The sequence below is a fragment of the Benincasa hispida genome, chromosome 11, assembly GCF_027475165.1.
Source record: "Benincasa hispida cultivar pf3 chromosome 11, pf3_genome.v1.1, whole genome shotgun sequence".
Classification (NCBI taxonomy): domain Eukaryota; kingdom Viridiplantae; phylum Streptophyta; class Magnoliopsida; order Cucurbitales; family Cucurbitaceae; genus Benincasa; species Benincasa hispida.
The window spans coordinates 12971187-12992283 of NC_143488.1; the positions used below are offsets into that span (position 1 = coordinate 12971187).

Sequence of the window (21097 nt, forward strand, 5' to 3'; positions counted from 1 at the left end):
CCCATCATCGTGTCAATTAATTAAGATTAAGAAGAAAAGCACCAACCTTTGAGACATTAAATATTCCATGGTCTTTCTCGATTAAGGCTTTCTTAGAGAGCTTTTAATTTCCACCTGCTTCTTATTAATCTTCTAATAAACATTTTTCCAGCCACATAAAAGTTTGATCATAAAAGTTTAATCAACAATTCAACATACTTGAACTTCGAGGTGTACTTTAATTAAAAGGGAAAAAAAAGACGATTATAGGAGTAACGTGTAGCATAGCTAAGGCTGTTATGTATTGATGAATCGACCCACAAAAACATTCATATAATATATCTCACATTTTGAACGTGTACATTATACATTGGATCGAACTTTCGATCAATAAACACATAGCAATCGAAATCCAGAAGAAACTTGGAAATTAGTGCCCCCAGAATTTGTACGAATTTGAATCCATCCCACAGCATCTAATACGGAACGTGAAGCGGCGTTGTTCCCTGTTTAACTTTATGCGTCACTTCCTTCCGCCGGGTTCCTTCCCGGCTTCAACAGAGCTCGTCGGAATTTGAATTCTGAAATTTTCCCATTTGAAATTCGATTCCAATCATTACCCAATTCACCATTTTCGTTGATTTTGCCTTTTTGATTTCTGGGTCGGTGATAACTAACAAGAGGGTCACCGTCCTCGAACTTGGGGAGTAATTGGGTATGGCGGAAGGGGAATTTTCCGATCAGAATCGCCTTCTTAGATCCATGGAAGATCATAATGAGGAAGATCTTGATTTAGAATCACAAGATGGAAATGGAGTTCATCCATTGAGAAATAACAGTGGAAAACGAGGTGGGTTTCTGGATCTGCTTCATCATCTCAATCGAGGGAGCAGCTTCTCTGGTCGTCGTTTAAGTTATAAGCGTCTTGATATTGATAATCATAACGTTAATTTCAACCCTTCTTCTGTTAATATTGTTGGTAGAAGTCGTACGGCTTCTTCTTCTTCTTCTGATCGTCACAACAATTTCAATTCGCATTCTCTTCATGCCCCAACTGCAATCGATGGCGAAATTGACGACAATGTTGATGATACTGCCCCTCCTGAATGGGCTTTGTTGCTTATTGCTTGTCTCCTTGGCCTCGCCACCGGTCTTTGTGTTGCAGCTTTTAACATTGGGGTTAGGTTCTCAGTTCTGTTCTTAAATTGGCAGTATCTGTATATTTTTCTTTACTAGCACCATTTGCCTGCGCCTTAATGTTCTGGTTGGTGTCTGCAATGATAGTGAAGCCTTTTCCTTTCACGTCTTCATTTTTTTCTGATGTTTTCATTACTACTGACTTGATTGTTATATGCTTATCTATTTAACCATTCAAATTTGCACCTGTTTTTTGTTTGTTTGATTGGTGAAGATGTTCACAAGTTTAGGATGAAGCCTTTAGCTGCAGAAGCCCATTTTGGCTCAGCCAAATTCCAAATGTTCTTAGTCACCAACTGTTACAATGCTTCTAATGTTAATAACGATAGTGATGAAATGATTAGCCGTTAGTGACTTTGTCTGCCATATTGTCTTGAAAAAAAAGATAAAAGCTATATTTTTCGTGAAAGTGAGCTTAGCTTAACGGTAATTAGCATGACTATCTTCCCTAGAGATTGAAGGTTCAATCTCGTCCCGCAATTGTTGTACCGTATTAGCCGTTAATTGCAAAGACAAGTCTTCTAGTAGCAGCATTCTTGAATCAGTTTTAATGACTGCATCGACTTGATGCTAAATTTTGTAACTCGCCTTTATGTAATTATGGTTTAAATGGTTGTTTGGCCTCTTGGATGAACTTTTTGTAACCCCCATGGCTTGTGTTGGATTTCCTCCATTTTTATAGAACTAATTATTTTATTTTGTTGTAATCTTCATTCTTTCAATGAAAATATGTTTCCTATTATAGAAAAGCACGGTTAAGCACTTAGATAGCAAGAGGAATTATGTGAATTTGCTGACGCTATGGTTCTCAAGTAGGTACATGTTATCCATGAGTGGGCCTGGGCTGGCACTCCAAATGAGGGTGCTGCTTGGCTTCGCTTACAGAGAATCGCTGATACTTGGCATCGCATTCTCTTGATACCGGTAACCGGAGGTGTTATAGTGGGTATGATGCATGGTTTGCTTGAGATACTCAGCCAAATAAAACAGTCAAGTGCTTCCCAAGGGCAAGGATTTGATTTACTTTCTGGAGTCTTTCCTACAGTTAAAGCCATACAGGCAGCCATCACTTTAGGTACTGGTTGTTCATTGGGTCCTGAAGGACCTAGTGTAGATATTGGGAAATCTTGTGCCAATGGGTTCTATCTTATGATGGAAAACAACAGTGAAAAGATAAAAATAGCATTTGTTGCAGCTGGTGCAGCAGCTGGAATTGCTTCAGGTATTAGATTTCCTCCTACCAATTATTCGTCAATATGGCTTAATCTTTGCATACGCTATAACTTGACCTTTCCTCTTGGTAGAGCCATCTACTTGTTCAGTAGCTAATTTGTTTCATCTCCTTTTCTTTTAGGCTTCAATGCAGCTGTTGCTGGTAGCTTCTTTGCAATAGAAACTGTATTAAGGCCACTGCGTGCAGAAAATTCACCTCCTTTTACGACTGCAATGATCATATTGGCATCTGTTATTTCATCTACAGTCTCAACTGTTTTACTTGGAACACAGTCTGCTTTTACAGTACCTGCATATGATTTGAAATCTGCTGCTGGTATTTTTGTCACCCTCACCCTCCGTTTGGTCATTTCAGTTATCCAACACCATCTCATGTTTAGTAGGCATTTTTTTTGGTGCATGATAGTATCTATGTATGTCACATTCTATATTTTTATTAATTATTTTTTTACTTTTAAATTTAGTGAGGAACATAACAAAATTCATTAATCTTGAGAAGAGACAGAAGAGGTACTAAATAAAGGAAGGTAAATAAGATATCTGCCCATTAAAACATTAATATCATGGGTTTCTTAAAAATAGCCAAAAATCCATAATCAAATTTAATATATATATATAGAGAGAGAGAGAGAGATTAGAAAATTCTCTATATAAGGCATTCCAAGTGAATGAAGTATGCTTTACTGTCTCTAAAAGAATACAGTGAATCCTAGATTAATTATGGAAGGTTGTATTTTCCCTCTCAATTCAACTAGCTAAAGTATGATCAGCCCAAGCCTGATGGAAGTACAACTAACATTGGAAAACGGTGCAGATCAAATCTTGTTCAGTTAGTTCTCTGTAGCCTCTTAACAATTTTTTTTCCTCTTTTTTCTTTGGCCCCAAAGTCCATCTCCAAGATGATGGATATAATAATTCGATGTTTTGTTGATTATTTCCTTTATTGTGAAATTTTATATTGTATTTATTGTATTATATTTGCTGTATTTTGTTCTTTCCTTATTTGTAATTATTTTATTCTTTCCTTATTTGTAATTGGGTATTTCTTCTATTTAAGAAACCCTTTCCTCCTAAGATTAATAAGAGAAAAAATAATGGTTTTTAGCATGGTATCAGAGCAACAAAATTTTTGAAACCCTAACCCCCCCCAAAAAAAAACCCTATTTTTTTCCTTTTTGAAACCCTAGAAAAACCTAACCTTCTGTCGGCCACCTGAAGCTCCACCGCCGAATGTCCACCGTTTCTACTGCCGACCGGTTGTCACTGTCCGGCAGCTATAATTTTCCTAGTTACTGGTTCGTTTAAGCCTCTATATTTTTTTTTTTCCAGATCTACTGGTTTTGTATTTTGGGTTTCCTTTTTTCAATAATATGTCGGACACTAAGGTACCCATCATTCGAGTTTGCGACAATCATGGCCATTCAACCGGTCCCACTGTCCAAATAACTACTATTTGACTCAATGGGGATAATTTTCTTCGTTGGTCCTAAAATGTCCAAATGTATATTCGTGGAGAAGGGAAGATTGGTTACATCACAGGAGAAAAAAACATTCCTAGTCCAGATGACCCTTCATTCGCCGGATGGGACGCTGAAAACTCCATGGTTATGACTTGGCTTGTCAATTCCATGGTTGAAGACATTGGTTGTAACTACATGTGTTACTCTACTGCCAAGGAATTATGGGATAGTGTAACTCAGATGTATTCTGATTTGGGCAACCAATCACAAGTATTTGAGTTGAACTTAAAATTAGGTGATATACGACAAGGAACTAGCTCCGTTACACAATACTTTCATTCATTAAAAAGGATTTGGCAAGACCTTGACCTCTTTGATACGTATGAGTGGAAGTCTACAGAGGACCAAAAGCACTATAGGAAAACTGTTGAAGATGGTCGTATTTAGAAATTCCTTGTTGACCTCAATGTTGAGTTCGATGAAGTTAGAGGTAGAATACTTGGAAAAACTACTCTTCCAACTATTAATGATGTTTTTTCTGAAGTTCGTAGGGAAGAAAGTCACATGAATGCTATGAAAGTCACATGAATGCTATGATTTGCAAAAAACTTATTGACTCAGTTGAATGCTCTGTGTTGGTGACTGAAAATACTGCAATGAAGGCTTCTAATCAATCCAATAAGCCACATGAAAAGCCTCGTGTCTGGTGTGACCATTGCAATAAACCTCGACATACACGTGAAACTTGTTGGAAACTTCGTGGAAAACCTGTGAATTGGAAAAGTTCTAAGCAACATGCCTCTAATGCTAATGTTGTTGACTCCAGCCCGTTTAATAAAGAGCAAATTGATCAAATTTTGAAGCTGCTACAGATCAATTCATCATCTGATAATCCTAGTATTTCCTTGGCACAATTAGGTACTTGTCCTCAAGCTCTCTCTTGCCTCAATTCATCTCCATGGATTATAGACTCTGGAGCTTCTGATCATATGACTAGTTCCTTTTGTTTATTTGAATCATATTCTTCTGTGTATTGCAATGAAAAAATTCGCATTGCCGATGGCAGCTTCACCTCTATTGCAGGAAAAGGAACTATTCCTTTGACTACAAAACTTATATGACGTCCTGTCCTTCATGTTCCAAAATTAGCTTGTAACTTGTCTGTTAGTAAACTCTCTAAGGATGCTAACTGTCGTGTTATTTTTTGTGAAACTCATTGTATCTTTCAGGATCAGGAGTCGGGGGGGACGATTGGACGTGCTAGGATGATTGATGGTCTCTATTACTTTGATGAAGTTTTTGCTAGTCATAAAAAAGTTCAGGGCTTGAGTAGTGTTTGTTCTCCTTCTGTTAAAGAAATTATCATGCTTAGGGCATTCAAATTTCTTTTATTTAAAGTATTTGTTTCCCGATTTATTTAAAGGATTTGATTGTTCAGTTTTTCAATGTGAAAGTTGCATTTTTGCCAAACATCATCGATGCACCTATTTGCCTAAACCGTACAAGGCTTCATCACCTTTTTCCTTAATTCATACTGATGTTTGAGGTCCGTCTAAAGTCTTAACTCATAGTAGTAACCGTTGGTTTGTTACCTTTATAGATGACCTTGGTTTGTTACCTTTATAGATGACCACACTAATTTAACTTGGCTTTATTTGTTAACAAAAAAGTCAGAGGTAAAAGAGGTTTTTGTTCGGTTTTACAATATGATAGAGACTTAATTTCAAACTAAAATTCGAATTCTTCACTCTGATAACGACACTGAATATTTCAATGAACAATTAACCAATTTTTTGCAAGAAAAGGCCATTTTTCATCAAGCTACGTGTCGTGACATGCCTCAGCAGAATGGCATTGTTGAGCGAAAGAATAGACACTTACTTGAAGTTGCTCGTGCCCTTATGTTCTCTATGAATGTTCTAAAATATTGTGGGGTGATACTGTTCTTATAGCTGCATATCTGATCAATCGAATGTCGTCTAAGGTTTTGAATTTTAAAACTCCTCTTAATCACTTTAATAAGTTTTTTCCTAATAACCAACTGTCTTTTGATTTACCAATTAAATTATTTGGGTGTACTGCTTATGTCCATACTTCTCCTCTTTCTCGAACTAAGCTTGATCCTCGAGCCACTAAATGCATTTTTGTAGGCTATGTTTCTCATAAGAAAGCTTACAAATGTTTTGATCCTTTGACACACAAGTATTTTGAGAGTATGGATGTGTCTTTTTTGGAAAATCAACCTTTTTTTTGCCCAAATTTTCTTCAGGGGGAGATATCTAACCTTCAAGATAATTTTTGGGATACTTTATCTCTCTCAAACATCAGTGGTCCTGCAATTATGAGCTCTAGTCCTTCGATACCAAGTATGGAGAGTTCTTCTTCAGGGGGAGAAACACTACAAAACGACAAGTCGAAATCCTGAACTTCAGATTTATACTAGAAGAAACTTGACTTAAAGAGTCCGAGATCAGACAATTGACTTACCACAAGACCAATCAAATACTCCGACGAATGATCCTGAAGATCTAGGTTTTAGACACTCTACTCCTATTTCTTCTAGTTCTTCATCTCCTTCTAATCCTCTACCTGACGTCTCTGATCTTGATATTCCAATTGCCCATAGGAAAGGTACTCGTAAATGCACCAAATATCCCATTGAAAACTATCTTTCTTATCATAGATTGTCCGACTGTCATAAAGCCTTCACATCCAAAATAACCAACCTATTTGTTCCAAGGAATATATAGGAAGCCCTAAATGATTTGAATTGGAAATTAGCAGTGATGGAAGAGTTCAATGCACTGAAACAAAATTGCACATGGGACATAGTCGAACTACCAAAAGATAAGAAGACGGTGGGATGCAAATAGATGTTCACTATAAAATGTAAAGCTGATGGTAGTATTGAAAGGTACAAGGCCAGATTGGTTGCCAAGGGGTTCACTCAGACTTATGACATTGATTATCAAGAAACATTTTCTCCAGTAGCTAAAATTAATTCTATTAGAATCTTGTTATCTGTGGTAGTTAATTTTGATTGGCCTCTTTATCAACTTGATGTGAAGAATACATTTCTCAATGGGGATCTTGAAGAAGAGGTTTTTATGGACTTGCCACCTGGTTTTGAGGTGGATCTCGGAATTAACAAATTGTGCAAGTTAAAGAAATAATTATATGGGTTTAAACAATCTCCCATAGCATGGTTTGAATGGTTTGGAAAGGCAGTCACAAGCTATGGATTCAGTCAAAGTCAAGCTGATCATACTATGTTCTATAAACATACTGGAAGTGGTAAGTTGGTCGTTTTGATAATGTATGTTGATGATATCATTCTTACAGGTAATGATGAGACAGGACTGAATATCTTGAAGAAAAACCTTGCTAATGATTTTCAAATCAAGGACCTGGGAACCTTAAAGTATTTCCTAGGAATGGAGTTTGCTAGATCTAAAAATGACATTCTTGTCAACCAGAGGAAGTATATTCTTGACCTACTGAATGAGACAGGTTTACTTGGTTGCAAGATAGCAAAAACTCCTATTGAGCAAAATTTAAAATTGGTTGCTGCAACTGAAAAAGAAGTAAAAGAAAAGGAAAAGTACTAGAGGCTTGTAGGGAGACTTATATACCTCTCTCACACACGTCCTGACATTGCTTTCGTAGTTAGTGTAGTAAGTCAGTTCATGCATGCTCCTAGGTCAGTTCACTTTGAAGCAGTTTATAGAATTTTGAGATATTTGAAAGGTACTCCAGGAAAAGATATATTATTCACAAAGAATGACCACCTAAACATTGAGGTTTACACTGATGCTGATTGGGTAGGAAGCACGACTGATAGAAGATCTACTTCAGGGTATTGCTCTTTTGTTGGAGGAAATCTGGTTACTTGGCGAAGTAAAAAACAAAGTGTGGTTGCAAGAAGTAGTGCTAAGCAGAATTTAGGGCATTAGCCCATGGTATTTGTGAGGGTATATGGATAAGAAGACTACTGGAAGAATTGAATTTCTCTCGGACAATACCCATACGCATCTATTGTGATAACAAATCTCCATTGCCCACAATCCAATCCTTCATGATAGGACCAAACATATTGAAGTTGATAAACACTTCATAAAGGAAAAGATTGATGCAGGAATAATATGCATTCCCTTTCTCCCGACAGCAGAGCAAATTGTAGATGTGTTAACCAAAGGTCTTCCAAAGTGGCAATTCAACTAGTTGATTGACAAGTTGGCTATGAATGATATCTTCAAACTAGCTTGAGGGGGAGTGTTGATTATTTCCTTTATTGTGAAATTTTATATTGTACTTATTGTATTATATTTGCTGTATTTTATTCTTTCCTTATTTGTAATGGGTATTTCTTCTATTTAAGAAATCCTTTCCTCCTAAGATTAATAAGAGAAAAAATAATGGTTTTTAGCAATATTTCTTATGGGAGGGTGCTTGCTCTTATGAAAGTTACCATCAAATTAATGGTCTTGGCATTGGAAGAACTAAAGAGATGATAGGGACTCTTTGCTGGAAATGTTTGAGGAAATTTTATGACTTATTATGAGGGCTAAAAGATCTTGGAAGGAAGTTATTTTCAGCTAACAAGAAATTTCAATGTTTGTCGAAAATAACTCACGTTTTCTTGGTGGCCATCCAAAAGGACATCTCGATCTTGGAAGCTTGTGGCCATGGAAATGATTGCTGAGATTTTTTCTTGTCCAAGCGATACCTCATGAACTATGAGCTAGATGATTGATTTTGTGCACCTTGTAATCTCACCAGACAACTTCCTGATTCTACAACATGTGGTTGCCAAAGAAATTTGTAAATGAAGGAAAAAAATATTTTCACCAGCCAAATGCATGAACAAAAACCAGAGCAGAGGAATTGTCAAAAGTAGTGTCCTTAGGCACCACAAGAGCTCACCGACTGAACTCAAAGGATCCCCTTCCTTCTATTTTCTTTTGAAAGGATGGCCAAAAAATGCTGATAAGAAAGAGAGTTGGTTCTCATGAAAGTCTGCCATTTGAGAGAAGCTAAGAGCAAGCTCAAAACTTGATTGCAGACTTGCATGATATAAATAAATGCCCTTGAGTTTTGCATTTCGCTTGCACATGCATGATGCGCCAATTTGATGAGATGGCCGTGTTAGTAGATCTTCTCTGAATAAAGTCACGTGTTTATGACAGTGTGGTTACACTCCCAAAGGAAGAACTTGATATTCTCAAGACATTTATGCAGATCTTGCTGTAAGTGTTTCTAGGCATCTTGACTGTGGGGGAGTTTCTTGAACATAGATCTTACAGAAAAGGTTTTTTGACTTTATTTGTTTGTCATCCAAAGAGGCTGGGAGGATCAGGAGAGCTTGTGGGAGAGGGCAATCCATTATAAGTATTTTTTCCCCATTTAATAACATTCGGAATTTGCTATCCCATGATTGTGTAGTTGATAAACATGGATCATTGACCATTGCTGCCATAATGGAGTATATGTCGCCTTCCCGTCATGCCAAAAAATGATCATTGACTGTGGGATTTGTTTGCAAAAGGATCTACCCTTGATGAGGTCAACGAGCTTCAAAATAGTTGTCCATGAAGCCTTAAAGTAGTGGGGTTTGTTTATTAGCCAAGAATTTGCATCTGACTTCCCTATTTAGCATCAAAGAATTTTCTCAAATGAGATTTTTTTTCTTCACATGCTTCTAAAAGATTTAGATAGAAGTGCTTGGTTCTTAATTCTAATGTTGCTAATGCCGTGTCCCCCACTTAAAAGTGGGAGTGCAACAACATGTTGCCAATTAACCAAGTGCGCTTTTTATAGCTTTTCCGGCGGTATGCTATTTTATGGGTTCTTTGGGGGAGTGGAATAATAGGGTGTTTAGAAGGATGGAGGGAGATCCTAGTGATGTTTGGTCCACTGTTAGATTTTATGTTTCCTTTTGGGTTCAATTTTAGGAGACCTTTTATAATTATTATTCTATCGGCACTATTTTGTATAGATGGAGCCTTTTTCTTTAGCGGGATTCTCTTCTTTTGTGGGCTTTGGTTTTTTGGATGTGATGTAGCCTAAAGGAAATAAAAGGGGAATTCTCTCCAAGAATCAAGATTGTGGATCTTTTATTAGAATGAATAATGTGTTTGATACAAGAGGGAAATGTTCCTATTTATAGAGTTTTATTACAAGTGGGGGTAAAAAGGGAATTAACCTAGAATATTATCTAATTATCCAATTAACCCCTATTCTTCTTACATTAGGGATGTCCTTGTATTCTTTCATTTTTTCTCTATGAAAGTTGTTTTAGGACCCATCCATTAGAAAATTTTGTAACTATTCTCTGTGAAAGTTGTTTTTGGATGTCCTCTCTTTTTAGCACTCATCCATAAGAAAATTTTGAAGATAGGATGACTGGCCACAATTGGAATTGAGAATAAAAACTGTAGTATTTGTTGCAAGTTAGAAAAAATAAACTTGGATGATGCTCAATCTACAACCTTTGGATATTTAAGATTAATTCCATTCGGGAAGCACGTTTTCAAAATTTTCAATTATAGGGAGCCAAAACGACATGGAGTGGTGTTTACCCATTTGAGGAAGTCTCGCATAGGATGATGGCCATGATCTCACCCCTACAGCCAAAAACATGAGCAATGTTTTTTATGGAATTGGTCTTTAAGTTAATACCCAAAATTTATGATTTGCCAAACTTTTTATTGATGCTTGGTTAAGTTTATATATATATATATATACACACACACATATACATACTATATACATATATTGTTGAAATATGTTAAATTAGCCCTAAGGGCATTTTTGTCTTTTTACTATATTTGCTAAATTAGGGTTTCACATTATTCTATTTATATCTAGGGTTGGGTCTATTGTAAACAAGATATAAAAAAATAATAAGTTCTTTTCTACCGTGGTTTTTCTTCCCTGAATTAGGGTTTTCCACGTAAACTCCTTGTGTTATCTTCTTTCTCTATTTCAATATATATATATATTATATTGGAAAGATTCTAGATGAAACCATAGCCTGAAAAAAGCCAACCTCTTGTATACAAATTGTTAACCATTTACACAATGAGAGACATTCTTTGAACCGAAGCTAGATATTAGTCCATACCTAACATTGGGGAGATTGATCTACCAAGGCAATCAATTAACAATCAGTATAAGGAGAGGAGATAGGGGTCCATCTGTCCAAGGCCTCTAGAAGTCAAAATTTTGCCTTTTGGTTTATCATTAATGATGATATGAAAAGCATTGGCTCTGGGATACAAGCCTATATCAATGTCCTCCATTTAATGCTGAATCCTTTGACTTCAAGAATTATGTTAAGAAAGTTTTAATCCACTTTGCCAAAAGTTTGACATCATTAGGATTGAGTTTGATGGCAACCTTTCTCTTTTCCAAGGTTTCAAATTTCAATCATCTATAATTTTGTTAGCAAATGGCAATTAATGATGCATTGAGGATCTATCACTCTTTTACAAAGTTGATCGTTACTCTATGACAATATGAGGTAGCACGACTTTAAGTCTTATGGATTGGACTCTAGCCCAAATCTTATATGCACTTGGAGGAGGTATAGTCATGGGTTGTTTTGCCGTCTTTTTTCTTTGGTATGAGGGATATTAATTTTTCATGAAGGTTAGAATTATGGTATGATGGTATCATTTTTCAAAGGAATCTTGAAACATTGCCAAAGTGAGCATAGGTCAACTAGCATAAAGTATGTACCCTTGACTAAAAAGTCTGAGATTCAAATTCTCCCACCCAATATTGAACTCAAAAAAAAAAAAAAAAAAAAAAAAAAAAAAAAAAAAAAAAAATCTTGGCACTTTGCCAACACTTGAAAAAGGCTGTTTGGGTGTAGTGATAAACTGCTTTGACGTCTTTTTCTTTGGTACAGAACTTATTCATCGAGGTTGGCATTATTGGTAACTTTCTTTAAAAGATTGTGGAACGTAGACTTGATGTTGATGATTTGATATTCTTTTGAAAAACTATGCTATAAACCAATCTGAATGTGGTGATTTGTTAGAGGCCATGACCTCCCTAAGCTCTTTAGGTTTGAGAATTCCTTTTCCATCAGAGAGCTTTGTTAATGAGAAATGGCTCTCCATGGGAGATTTAGAAAGATGATGCTTTCATTGATTTTTCTGGAGAAAAGTTGCTAGTGCAAGAATACAGTCAATCCCAGTCCTAGACTTTATAAAATTTGTGTCAATATTCTTGTCAAATGGTACTCCCAGTAAGATTTCTGTAATGGTTCCTAACCTTTTCTTGTAAAGAGGATGTAGTGGAAAAATCCCAAGTTTTCATCTCTTCTTTGAGCAATTCGATCACATTCAAGCCACCTTCAAGCTCTTTAATTTCTTCATAAATGCCTACATCGGAGTGATTTTCCAATCATTATTTGAGAGAAGGATGGAAAGGTATTTGAAGAACCCACATAGAATGCTGTGAAGGTCACAACTTTCACCGAGGAAAAGGAAAAGAAAATACAAGGCATGCAAAAAACCAAACCCACAAAAAGGGAGCTCCACTACGAGAAGGAGCTCCAAAAAAGAGAAATGTTGCCCATAGAATAGTTAAAAAAATTCGAAATTGAACTCCAAAGAGAAACATAAAACCTCACTAGGGACCAAACATCACTAGTGTCCCTCGCCACACATCTAAAAACTCTATTATTTCTCTCACCCCACAAACCCTGTAGTAAAGCACACACTTCAGCAGGCCATAAGAAACAAGCATCGTTACGAAAAGGGAGATTGAGGAGGAAATCCACGGGATATCCCTCTGAGAGTAAGCGAGAAGCAAAATACTTGTAAGAATTGAAGTGATCTAGCTCTTCCTCTACCTTCCAACCGAGAATACAACAAAAAGGGACAACTAACATTCTTGAAAGCTGATCCAAAGTGTTCATATGACCATGTGAAATTTGCTAGGGTAAATAGTAAATGATGTAGAATTTAATGGGGTTTGAGTACTATTTGAAAATCTTCCCCATTTTATTTTAGACTTCCAACTTTTAGAATTTCAAATTGGTCCTTAAACTTTATGGATAAGGAAGAAACCTCATGAAAGAAATAGTAATAGTAATGATATGTTTCTATAAAAAGAAATAATAATAGTAACGGTTCATATAAATCACCTCATGATAAATGCCTCACTAACAATCCTCTAATACAAGGAAAAAAGAAAAGAATAAAAAATTAGTTGTCTTGCTCTTTTTGGTGACACAAGGTACTAGGGGTACCCCAAAGAAATTTATTTATCCCCATTTTGGTTATTTTAACTTTTAAAATCTCAACCTTAGTAGGACTTAAGATATAGTTTGAAAGCATTGACCTTGAACTTTTTTTTTAAAAAAAGTATAGTAAACATAAACTATTTCATTGATTGGTGAAATAGATTACAAAAGCAAGTTCTATCTATGGAATAGTTACAAAAAAATACCTCCATTATGAAGCAGAGGGCAAATAAGCTGTAATTAAAAGAGGAGGAGAAAGATGACTCTAGATAAGCTGTTACCTTGGCCTTCCTTGGGGGTAACCCGAGGGCCTTGGCTTTTTGGAACCCCATTTCTAAGAAAATTCGTAAAAGGTTAGCCTCTTGGAAGAAAGGTTTCTTTTCCAAGGCTAGTAGACTAACTTTGATTAGATCGGTGCTAAGTGGCATTCTCGTTTACTACTTTTTCCTCTTTCGGGCCCAGTTCGGTTTGCAAAAGCCTGGAAAAGTATATGAGGCTTTCTTTGGGACGGGGTGGAGGAAGGGAAGGGTTCTCATCTAGTTAGTTGGGAGGTCGTTGAGCATTTTGTGAACTAGGGTGAGTTGGAGATTGGTAATTTAAGGCTTCGAGACACGGCTTTGTTTAAATGCCTTTGGCGTTTTGCTCTTGAGCCTGAATCCTTGTGGCATAGGATCATTGTGAGTAAGCATGACACTAATCCCTTTGAGTGGGTGGCAAAGGGGCTCAAAGGCACATATCGAAATCCTTGAAAAGATATTTCTTCTGAGCTTCTCTCATTTGATCCGTTGCATTGTGGGGCACGGTAAGGATACATACTTTTGAGAGGATTAGTGGGTGGGGGATAGCCCCCTCTGTTCTGCGTTTCCTCATCTTTATCATTTGTCTTCCTTTAAAGATCGTTTGATCTCTAACTTTTAGGTTTGACCAGAGAGCTCTGTGTCCTTTTCTTTCGGGTTCCATCGTCATTTATCCAATAGGGATATGACTGAGGTTGCTTCTCTCCTTCTTTGTTGGAAGAGTGCAATTTTAGGGAGGGGAGAAGGGATGGTCAGGGCTGGAGTCCTAATCCTATGGAGGATTGTTCTCGTAAGTCTTCTTTTAGGTTGTTGTTAGATCCCTTTCCTATTATTGAGTCGGTTTACGATGTGGTTTGGAGGATTGAGATGCCAAAGAAAGTCGAGTTCTTTACCTTGCAAGTTTTACTAGGTTAGGTGAACGCTTTGGATAGGCTTGTTAGGAAGATGGCCTCGTTAATTGGTCTTTTTTGCTACATTCTTTGTCGGAAGGCGGAGAAAGACTTAGATCACCTTCTTTGGAACTGTCAGTTTGCGAGGTCTATGTGGATTTGCTTCTTGCAGGAGTTTGAGGTTCAGATTGTTGGTCAGAGGGATGTTCGCACGATGATTGGGGAGTTTCTCCTGCATCTGCCTTTCTGAGAGAAAGGCCTTTTTTTTTGTTTGCTAGGGTGTGTGCTTTATTGTGGGATGTTTGGGGGGAGAGGAACAATAGAGTTTTCTGAGGTTTGGAAAAGGATCCTAGTGAGGTTTGATCCTTAGTGAGGTTACATGTTACATATTTCACTTTGAGCTTCGGTTTCAAAGGTTTTTTGTAATTATTCCCTACATAATAATTTATTTAGTTGGAAACCCTTTGATGTAGACTTCGAATTTTGGAGAATTCTTGGAGTAGAAATATTATTCATTAATTGTTCATACATGAGGGGAAAGACTCCTATTTATAGAGTTTTAAAACAAGTGGAGGTAAAAAAGAAATTAATCTAGAATATTATCCAATTAACCTCATTCTTCTTACATCATTCTACCCCTTCAAAACGAAAACTCGTCTTCAAGTTTTAAAAAGAAAAGAAATTGAAACAATCAAGAAATAAAATAAACTTATTCAACGGAGTATGGTCAAACCAGCCTCCTACATCTTGAACAAAAACATTGTGAAAAAAAGTCAAAGACATTAAATGTTTCATCAAGTTCATCAAGACTCCAAATATTGTAGCTGTTCGAGTACCCGTTGACCAAGCTAGTATTTTTAAGCAAAGAAAAAAGCTCATTCCTTAGTGAATCAATAGCCTTCACCGATTGTATAGAAAGGAAGTTCTTCCAATAGAAGTCATATCCACCAAAGTTCCTCTTAGCTTCTTTCCATTTCCCCAGGCACGGATAATAGCGAGGTGGTCAATTTTCATTCTATTGGCTATCTTTCTTACTTCAAAAGTCAAATTCTCAATTGATTATTTCATAACAGCCATTGAAGTTTGCATTGCAATCGTCCTATCCAATAAACCACTTATAGAGATTTCCAAATTGCGAAGTCCTCGATCCACGGTTTGAGGAGATGTGGAGAAGGATGCTTCTACATCACGAGTTTGGAGGTCGGGAAGCTTGTTGGTGTTCTTGATTACCATTAGGCCCTTTCACGAAGGCACTCTGACACCAATTTGATGTGGACTACGAATCTTGGAGAATTCTTAAAATAGAAATATTATTCGTTAGTTGTTCATACATGAGGAGAAAGACTTCTATTTATAGAATTTTAATACAAGTGGGGTAAAAAGGAAATTAACCTAGAATATTACCCAATTAACCTCATTCTTCTTACATCAATTTGATGTAGACTATGAATCTTGGAGAATTCTTGGAGTAGAAATATTATTTATTAGTTGTTCATACATGAGGGAAAGGACTCCTATTTATAGAGTTTTAATACAAGTGGGGGTAAAAAGAAAATTAACTTAGAATATTACCCAATTAACCTCATTCTTCTTACATCACCCTTCCTTTAGAGAAGGTGCTTTTGTGTACTTGTTTTTTGGATGCCCTTGTATTCTTTCATTTTTTTTTTCAATGAAAGTTGTTGATTTCATTATTTTTTTTAAAAAAAAAAATGTAGAAGCAATAAATGTATGATCAATCTGTGTTCTAATGAACTTTTGAAAGCTTAAAGTCTAAAATAGTGGCTAGAAATCTAGGGACTAAATCAAAATTCTTGAGTTTAAAGATGTAACACCCGAGCCTTCATAGGATTCCTTGTATGGAGGGAAGAACTCAAAATTCAAGCCTTGGAAGGGAAAAGTTCGACTAAGTACCTAAACTTTTTTACTCTTAACTGTCCAAACTATGCTATGAGAATAAGAGTTGGATTCATAGCATAGGAGAAATTGGAGAATTTTGGCTCAGTTCAACTCATAGTGTAGTTGAGGAAGTAGGTCATAGCATAGGTAAAGTCATAACATAGTTGATAGCGTAGTTAACCAAGTCATAGCATAGCTAGTTGGATGCATAGTAGGTGCATCCTAAGGGTGATTGTGGATAATTTTGGATGCATGGGGGATGTTGGAAACTATGTTATGAGAAACAAGAGATTATGCTATGAGTATAAGGAGCTATGCTGTGAACATTAGGGGCTATGTTATGAGGATCTATGCTGTGAGCTTGAAGAGCCATGATTTGAGGTTAGGGACAAGGTGAAAGCACGGGGAAGATTGGGTTAAGTGTTGAGTGAACTTTGTGTTGAACTATGCACCACCAAGAGAAGAAAGTAGGGATGGACGCATAGAGTGAGCTTAGTGGGCTCATAAGATATTCAAGGGAGAGAATTGGGCTAAGTGTTGGACAACATAGGACACTACAAGTGGAAAAAAAACCCTAAAGAGGAGAAGTGGGCGCATAGATGGCCATGTGGATACATACTTAGAGATGAAGAGAGGTAAAGAGGACACACTGGGAATCGTCCTACAGACGGTGAAACCCCTGTTTTACATTTTTTCCCTCCTACATACGGAAAAAAGTATGGTGATCGCAAATTTGATCTTGCAAGAATTGTATAATAATATGAATTGATTAGGCTAATTTGAGCATATGACTCAATTGGTTTAGGCACAAACACTCAACCAAGAGGTCAAATGTTTGAATTATCCCACCTCTAAATGTTGTTGTACTGCAAAATATAATATGAATTGATTAGAAGGAAAAATAATAATAATATTTTATGAAGCCGTTGGCTTGGGTATATGAGATTTCCCATGCCACTAGTGACTAGACCCATTCCCTTTATTTATTTATATATTTAATTTTTTTATCTTCTGCCCTAAATGTAGAATCTTGTCCCTATAAAAGAAGAAAAGTTTGTTTATATCATCTGTATTCGTTGAAGAATGTTTTGGTGACTGACACTCTGGCTCACCACCCCAACTTTGAGTTCTGTTGTTGATTGTATGAAAGGGAAACTATCCTTTCTTTGTTGGCTGAGTTTTAGGGTTCTTCTTGGAGAAGGGACTTTCGTTTATGATGCCCTAGCCCTTCAAAGATATAGACATGTGGAAATGCCCACACAAATACCAAAATTGATCTGCATGAAATCTGATTTTCCCACATAAAGATCGCCAATTTAAAAATAAAAAGCACACGAATACCCTGTGTTTCATTTTAGAATTGATGGCACAATTTAATTGTGACAAAGCATATAAGTTGATTAATAACAGACAAGCTTATTGGTTTTGACTCATTACTGATTACCTCATGTTTCATTGTAGAACTTCCATTGTACTTGATATTGGGAATGCTATGTGGCGCTGTGAGTGTAGCAGTGACACGTTTAGTTGCTTGGTTTGGTAAATCATTTGAGTTCATCAAGGAAAGGTTCGGCCTTCCTCCTGTTGTCTGTCCTGCTTTAGGTGGTTTGGGAGCTGGAATAATAGCTCTCAAGTACCCAGGAATCCTATATTGGGGTTTCACAAATGTTGAAGAAATCCTACATACTGGGAATCGTCCTTCAGCTCCAGGGATTTGGTTATTAACTCAAATAGCAGCTGCAAAAGTTCTGGCTACAGCTCTGTGCAAGGGTTCTGGGCTCGTAGGTGGCCTTTATGCACCTAGTCTAATGATTGGTGCTGCTGTTGGTGCTGTATTTGGGGGCTCAGCTGTTGAAATCATTAATATTGCAATTCCTGGAAATGCGGCTGTTGCACAGCCACAAGCATATGCACTGGTAACTTCCTTCCCCCTTCTTTTTTGGATTAAAAGTAAATGATGCGTTCGTTGATTCTTTTGGTGGTTACTTCCTACATTACTTTGTTCTATTCTTTATAATCTGATGCTTTTATACAGGTTGGAATGGCTGCTACGCTGGCCTCAGTCTGTTCAGTACCTTTAACATCCGTTCTACTTCTGTTTGAGCTGACAAAGGATTATAGGATACTTCTTCCTCTCATGGCAAGTATTCTGTGATATCTTTAGTACATTCTTCTACAGATGCCTTTTCTTTTTTTCTTTTTTATTATTTTTTTTTTAAAAAAAAAAGCTTCTGTGAAAAATAACCATGTCTAGTTGAGAAACTGGATACCAATTTTCCTTGGGTAAATCTATTTATGCTCGCCCAAAAATCTCATTCCCCTATGAACTTGGTGCAACCACGTATCAATTTAAAAATCTAACAATATTTTTAATCCACCTCCAAGGGTTACCAAATTAACTTCATATAATACTCCCTGGCCCGTTTGTGGAAATCAAAGGCATTCATAGAATCTTGGGTTAGAGTCTCTGTGGAATTAAAGGAGATTCTCTAGTATTTTGCCCATAATGCTTTTGATAACAACATTTATGGTAATCAAGGATGTAATAATATGGATAGTGGGTGTAGTTAGTATTAAATTCATTTACATTATCCTTTTGAATTATTATCTTAGAAGTTTCATTTTTGGATATTTGTTTATGAAATGTTTATTTCTGAACCTCTCGCTCGGTTTATCATTTTCTAATCCAATATTGAGAGTTCATTTACCAAAATAATGATAAAAATTAAAAAATTAAATCACAGCGTCAATTTTAGTCTTTTAGCAGTTGCATTGACAGGTGAGGAGTCCTTACCTTACTACAACAGTTCAAACGTAGGGAGGATACCAATCTAAAAAAATAGTGCAGGATTGCCAGTTGCAATTTAGAAACTCTTTTGATATCTTATTATTCCAACACAGTTCGATTGTATTGTCTCGGTTATTCCTATTACTAGGCATATTGTGAGGCATATACTTCTCAAAGTCTGATTCTTATTTTCCTTCGTTCTGACATTTGCGCAGGGGGCCGTAGGCTTAGCCATATGGGTACCTTCAGTTACAAAACAGACCAAGGAAATCGAATCATCTGATAAGCGGGGTCTTGCCAGAGGTTATATTTCTCTTTCACCATCTGAACATAAAGATGGGGCACGTTGGAGATATGATAATGGTGACAATGACTTGGAGCTCTCTGAGGTAGTAAATCCATCTGGCCATGAATCTAGTTATGAAGATAATTTGCTCGAAGACCTAAAGGTACTTGTTTCTCCATTTCTGAAACCCTGTCTCCTTACCTGCTTCTCTCTCTTCAACTTGTTATTTATCCTAACTTTTATTCTTGATTCTTTGCCTTCCAGGTTTCTCAAGCGATGTCAAAGAACTGTCTGAAGGTTTCATTGTCTATTTATCTGAAAGATGCTCTAAAATATATGAAAGATAACCAGCAGAACTGTGCATTAGTGGTTGACGATGATGATTTCCTTGAGGGGATCTTGACACATGGTGACATTAAACGATATCTCTTCAAGAAGTATGGTGATGCTTTCATGAGTGATTCACTGAGCGTACGTATCAGCTATGCCTGGCAATTTTTGTTCCATGCTTTATTTTTTCTTCTTCTGTTTTCTTCTAAGGCCCAGTTGGTTCAAGTCCTGTTTGCATATTTTACGAAATTAGATTAATAAAAATCAATTAGTGTGAAATCTGATGTCTAGGGATGGTGGTCATAAGTTCTAGAAGTTTTCTTGTGAGATGTCCATGAGTTGGTAGATGCCTCAAAATCTTGTCTCCAGAAGAACTCCATATCAAATCCAAAACATTTTCCTATGCATGCATCCTTTTATGATCTGTACATTGACCGATGATCTTGTGTTGATTCACGTAGTGTTTTGTTCTATCTACAAAAGCAGAAGATTTTCCATAAAAAATTTGTTCTCAATATAATTGTTTTTCCGTTTCATTTGTACTCTTGAATACAAATAACAAAGATCCCCCGAATTCTTTGCAGGTGGATACCTGTCTTGTGTCCTCTATTTATACTCGAGGGATCAGTTATCGTGGGCGAGAACGGGGGATCTTAACATGTTATCCTGACACTACTCTGGCAACTGCCAAGGAACTTATGGAGGCTAAGGGTATAAAGCAGTTGCCCGTTGTTAAGCGTGGTAAAGAAAGGAAAAGAAGAATTGTAGCTGTTCTGAACTATGATTCAATTTTTAGCTGTCTCAGGTTGTTAATAATTCTTAAATTTTTGTGTTTTATTAATAAATTATCGTTTACCTGTACATTAATTGGTACTTACTGGATTTATATTCTTAAAAGGCTCAGGCCTCCTGAAATACCAGGCTGGGTTTATCCCGGGAAAAGAAAATGTAACCAATAAGAAAATCTTTCAAATTTTTTGGATATTACAAGAAATAAAACAAAGTCGTTTCTTGAGATTAATGGTTATGCATCTGGATTTTTCTTGTAAAAGGCATTTTTGTTTCTGTGCAGAGAGGTCATCAATCAAAGGGAAACAGTATATCCTAGTGGAAAAGAGATAGTTGCCCAAGAGACTGTTGCAGATGGTCATTAAGGAGCTGTGGAACATATTCAGAGCTCAAGTTTTCCAGCATCCAGTATTAAAGTACAAACTGAATGATGAACTGCAATGATCTTGTTTATTCAGAATTATTCCCGCTGATGACAGAATAGTTGCAACCATCTGGTTGGTCTTCAGAGAAGAGAGAAATTATATGGTGAGTAAAGTTGATATGTAATAATTTTCCAAGTGATTTAGCCAATTGTATTTTACACAAAGTCAACTATCCAACATCTGTAACATAATACACAGATTAATTCAGAAGCAGAGATGAACATTGAGAGAAAAACATGAAAAACATGTTGGCCTTTGATGGTGTACTG

At 36.5% G+C, this 21097-nt stretch overlaps 1 protein-coding gene across 1 annotated transcript; it reads left to right on the forward strand.

Moving 5' to 3' along the window:
* The first annotated feature begins 270 nt into the window (after nt 1-270).
* On the forward strand, nt 271-21063 carry LOC150032398 (chloride channel protein CLC-f-like). Its single transcript, XM_090307671.1, has 9 exons — nt 271-1158; nt 1993-2398; nt 2531-2725; nt 17672-18126; nt 18246-18350; nt 19214-19447; nt 19549-19755; nt 20199-20419; nt 20687-21063. Exons 1-9 carry the CDS (start codon nt 697-699, stop codon nt 20766-20768), a joined length of 2367 nt encoding a protein of 788 aa, XP_090163797.1. The 5' UTR covers nt 271-696; the 3' UTR covers nt 20769-21063.
* Nucleotides 21064-21097: the final 34 nt, after the last annotated feature.

Coding starts and splice junctions, on each gene's coding strand:
- LOC150032398 (XM_090307671.1), top strand. CDS start 697: ATGGCGGAAGGGGAATTTTCCGATCAGAATCGCCTTCTTAGATCCATG. Junction 2,399..2,530: donor AGCAGCTGGAATTGCTTCAG/GTATTAGATTTC, acceptor CTTTTCTTTTAG/GCTTCAATGCAGCTGTTGCT. Junction 2,726..17,671: donor TGATTTGAAATCTGCTGCTG/GTATTTTTGTCA, acceptor GTTTCATTGTAG/AACTTCCATTGTACTTGATA.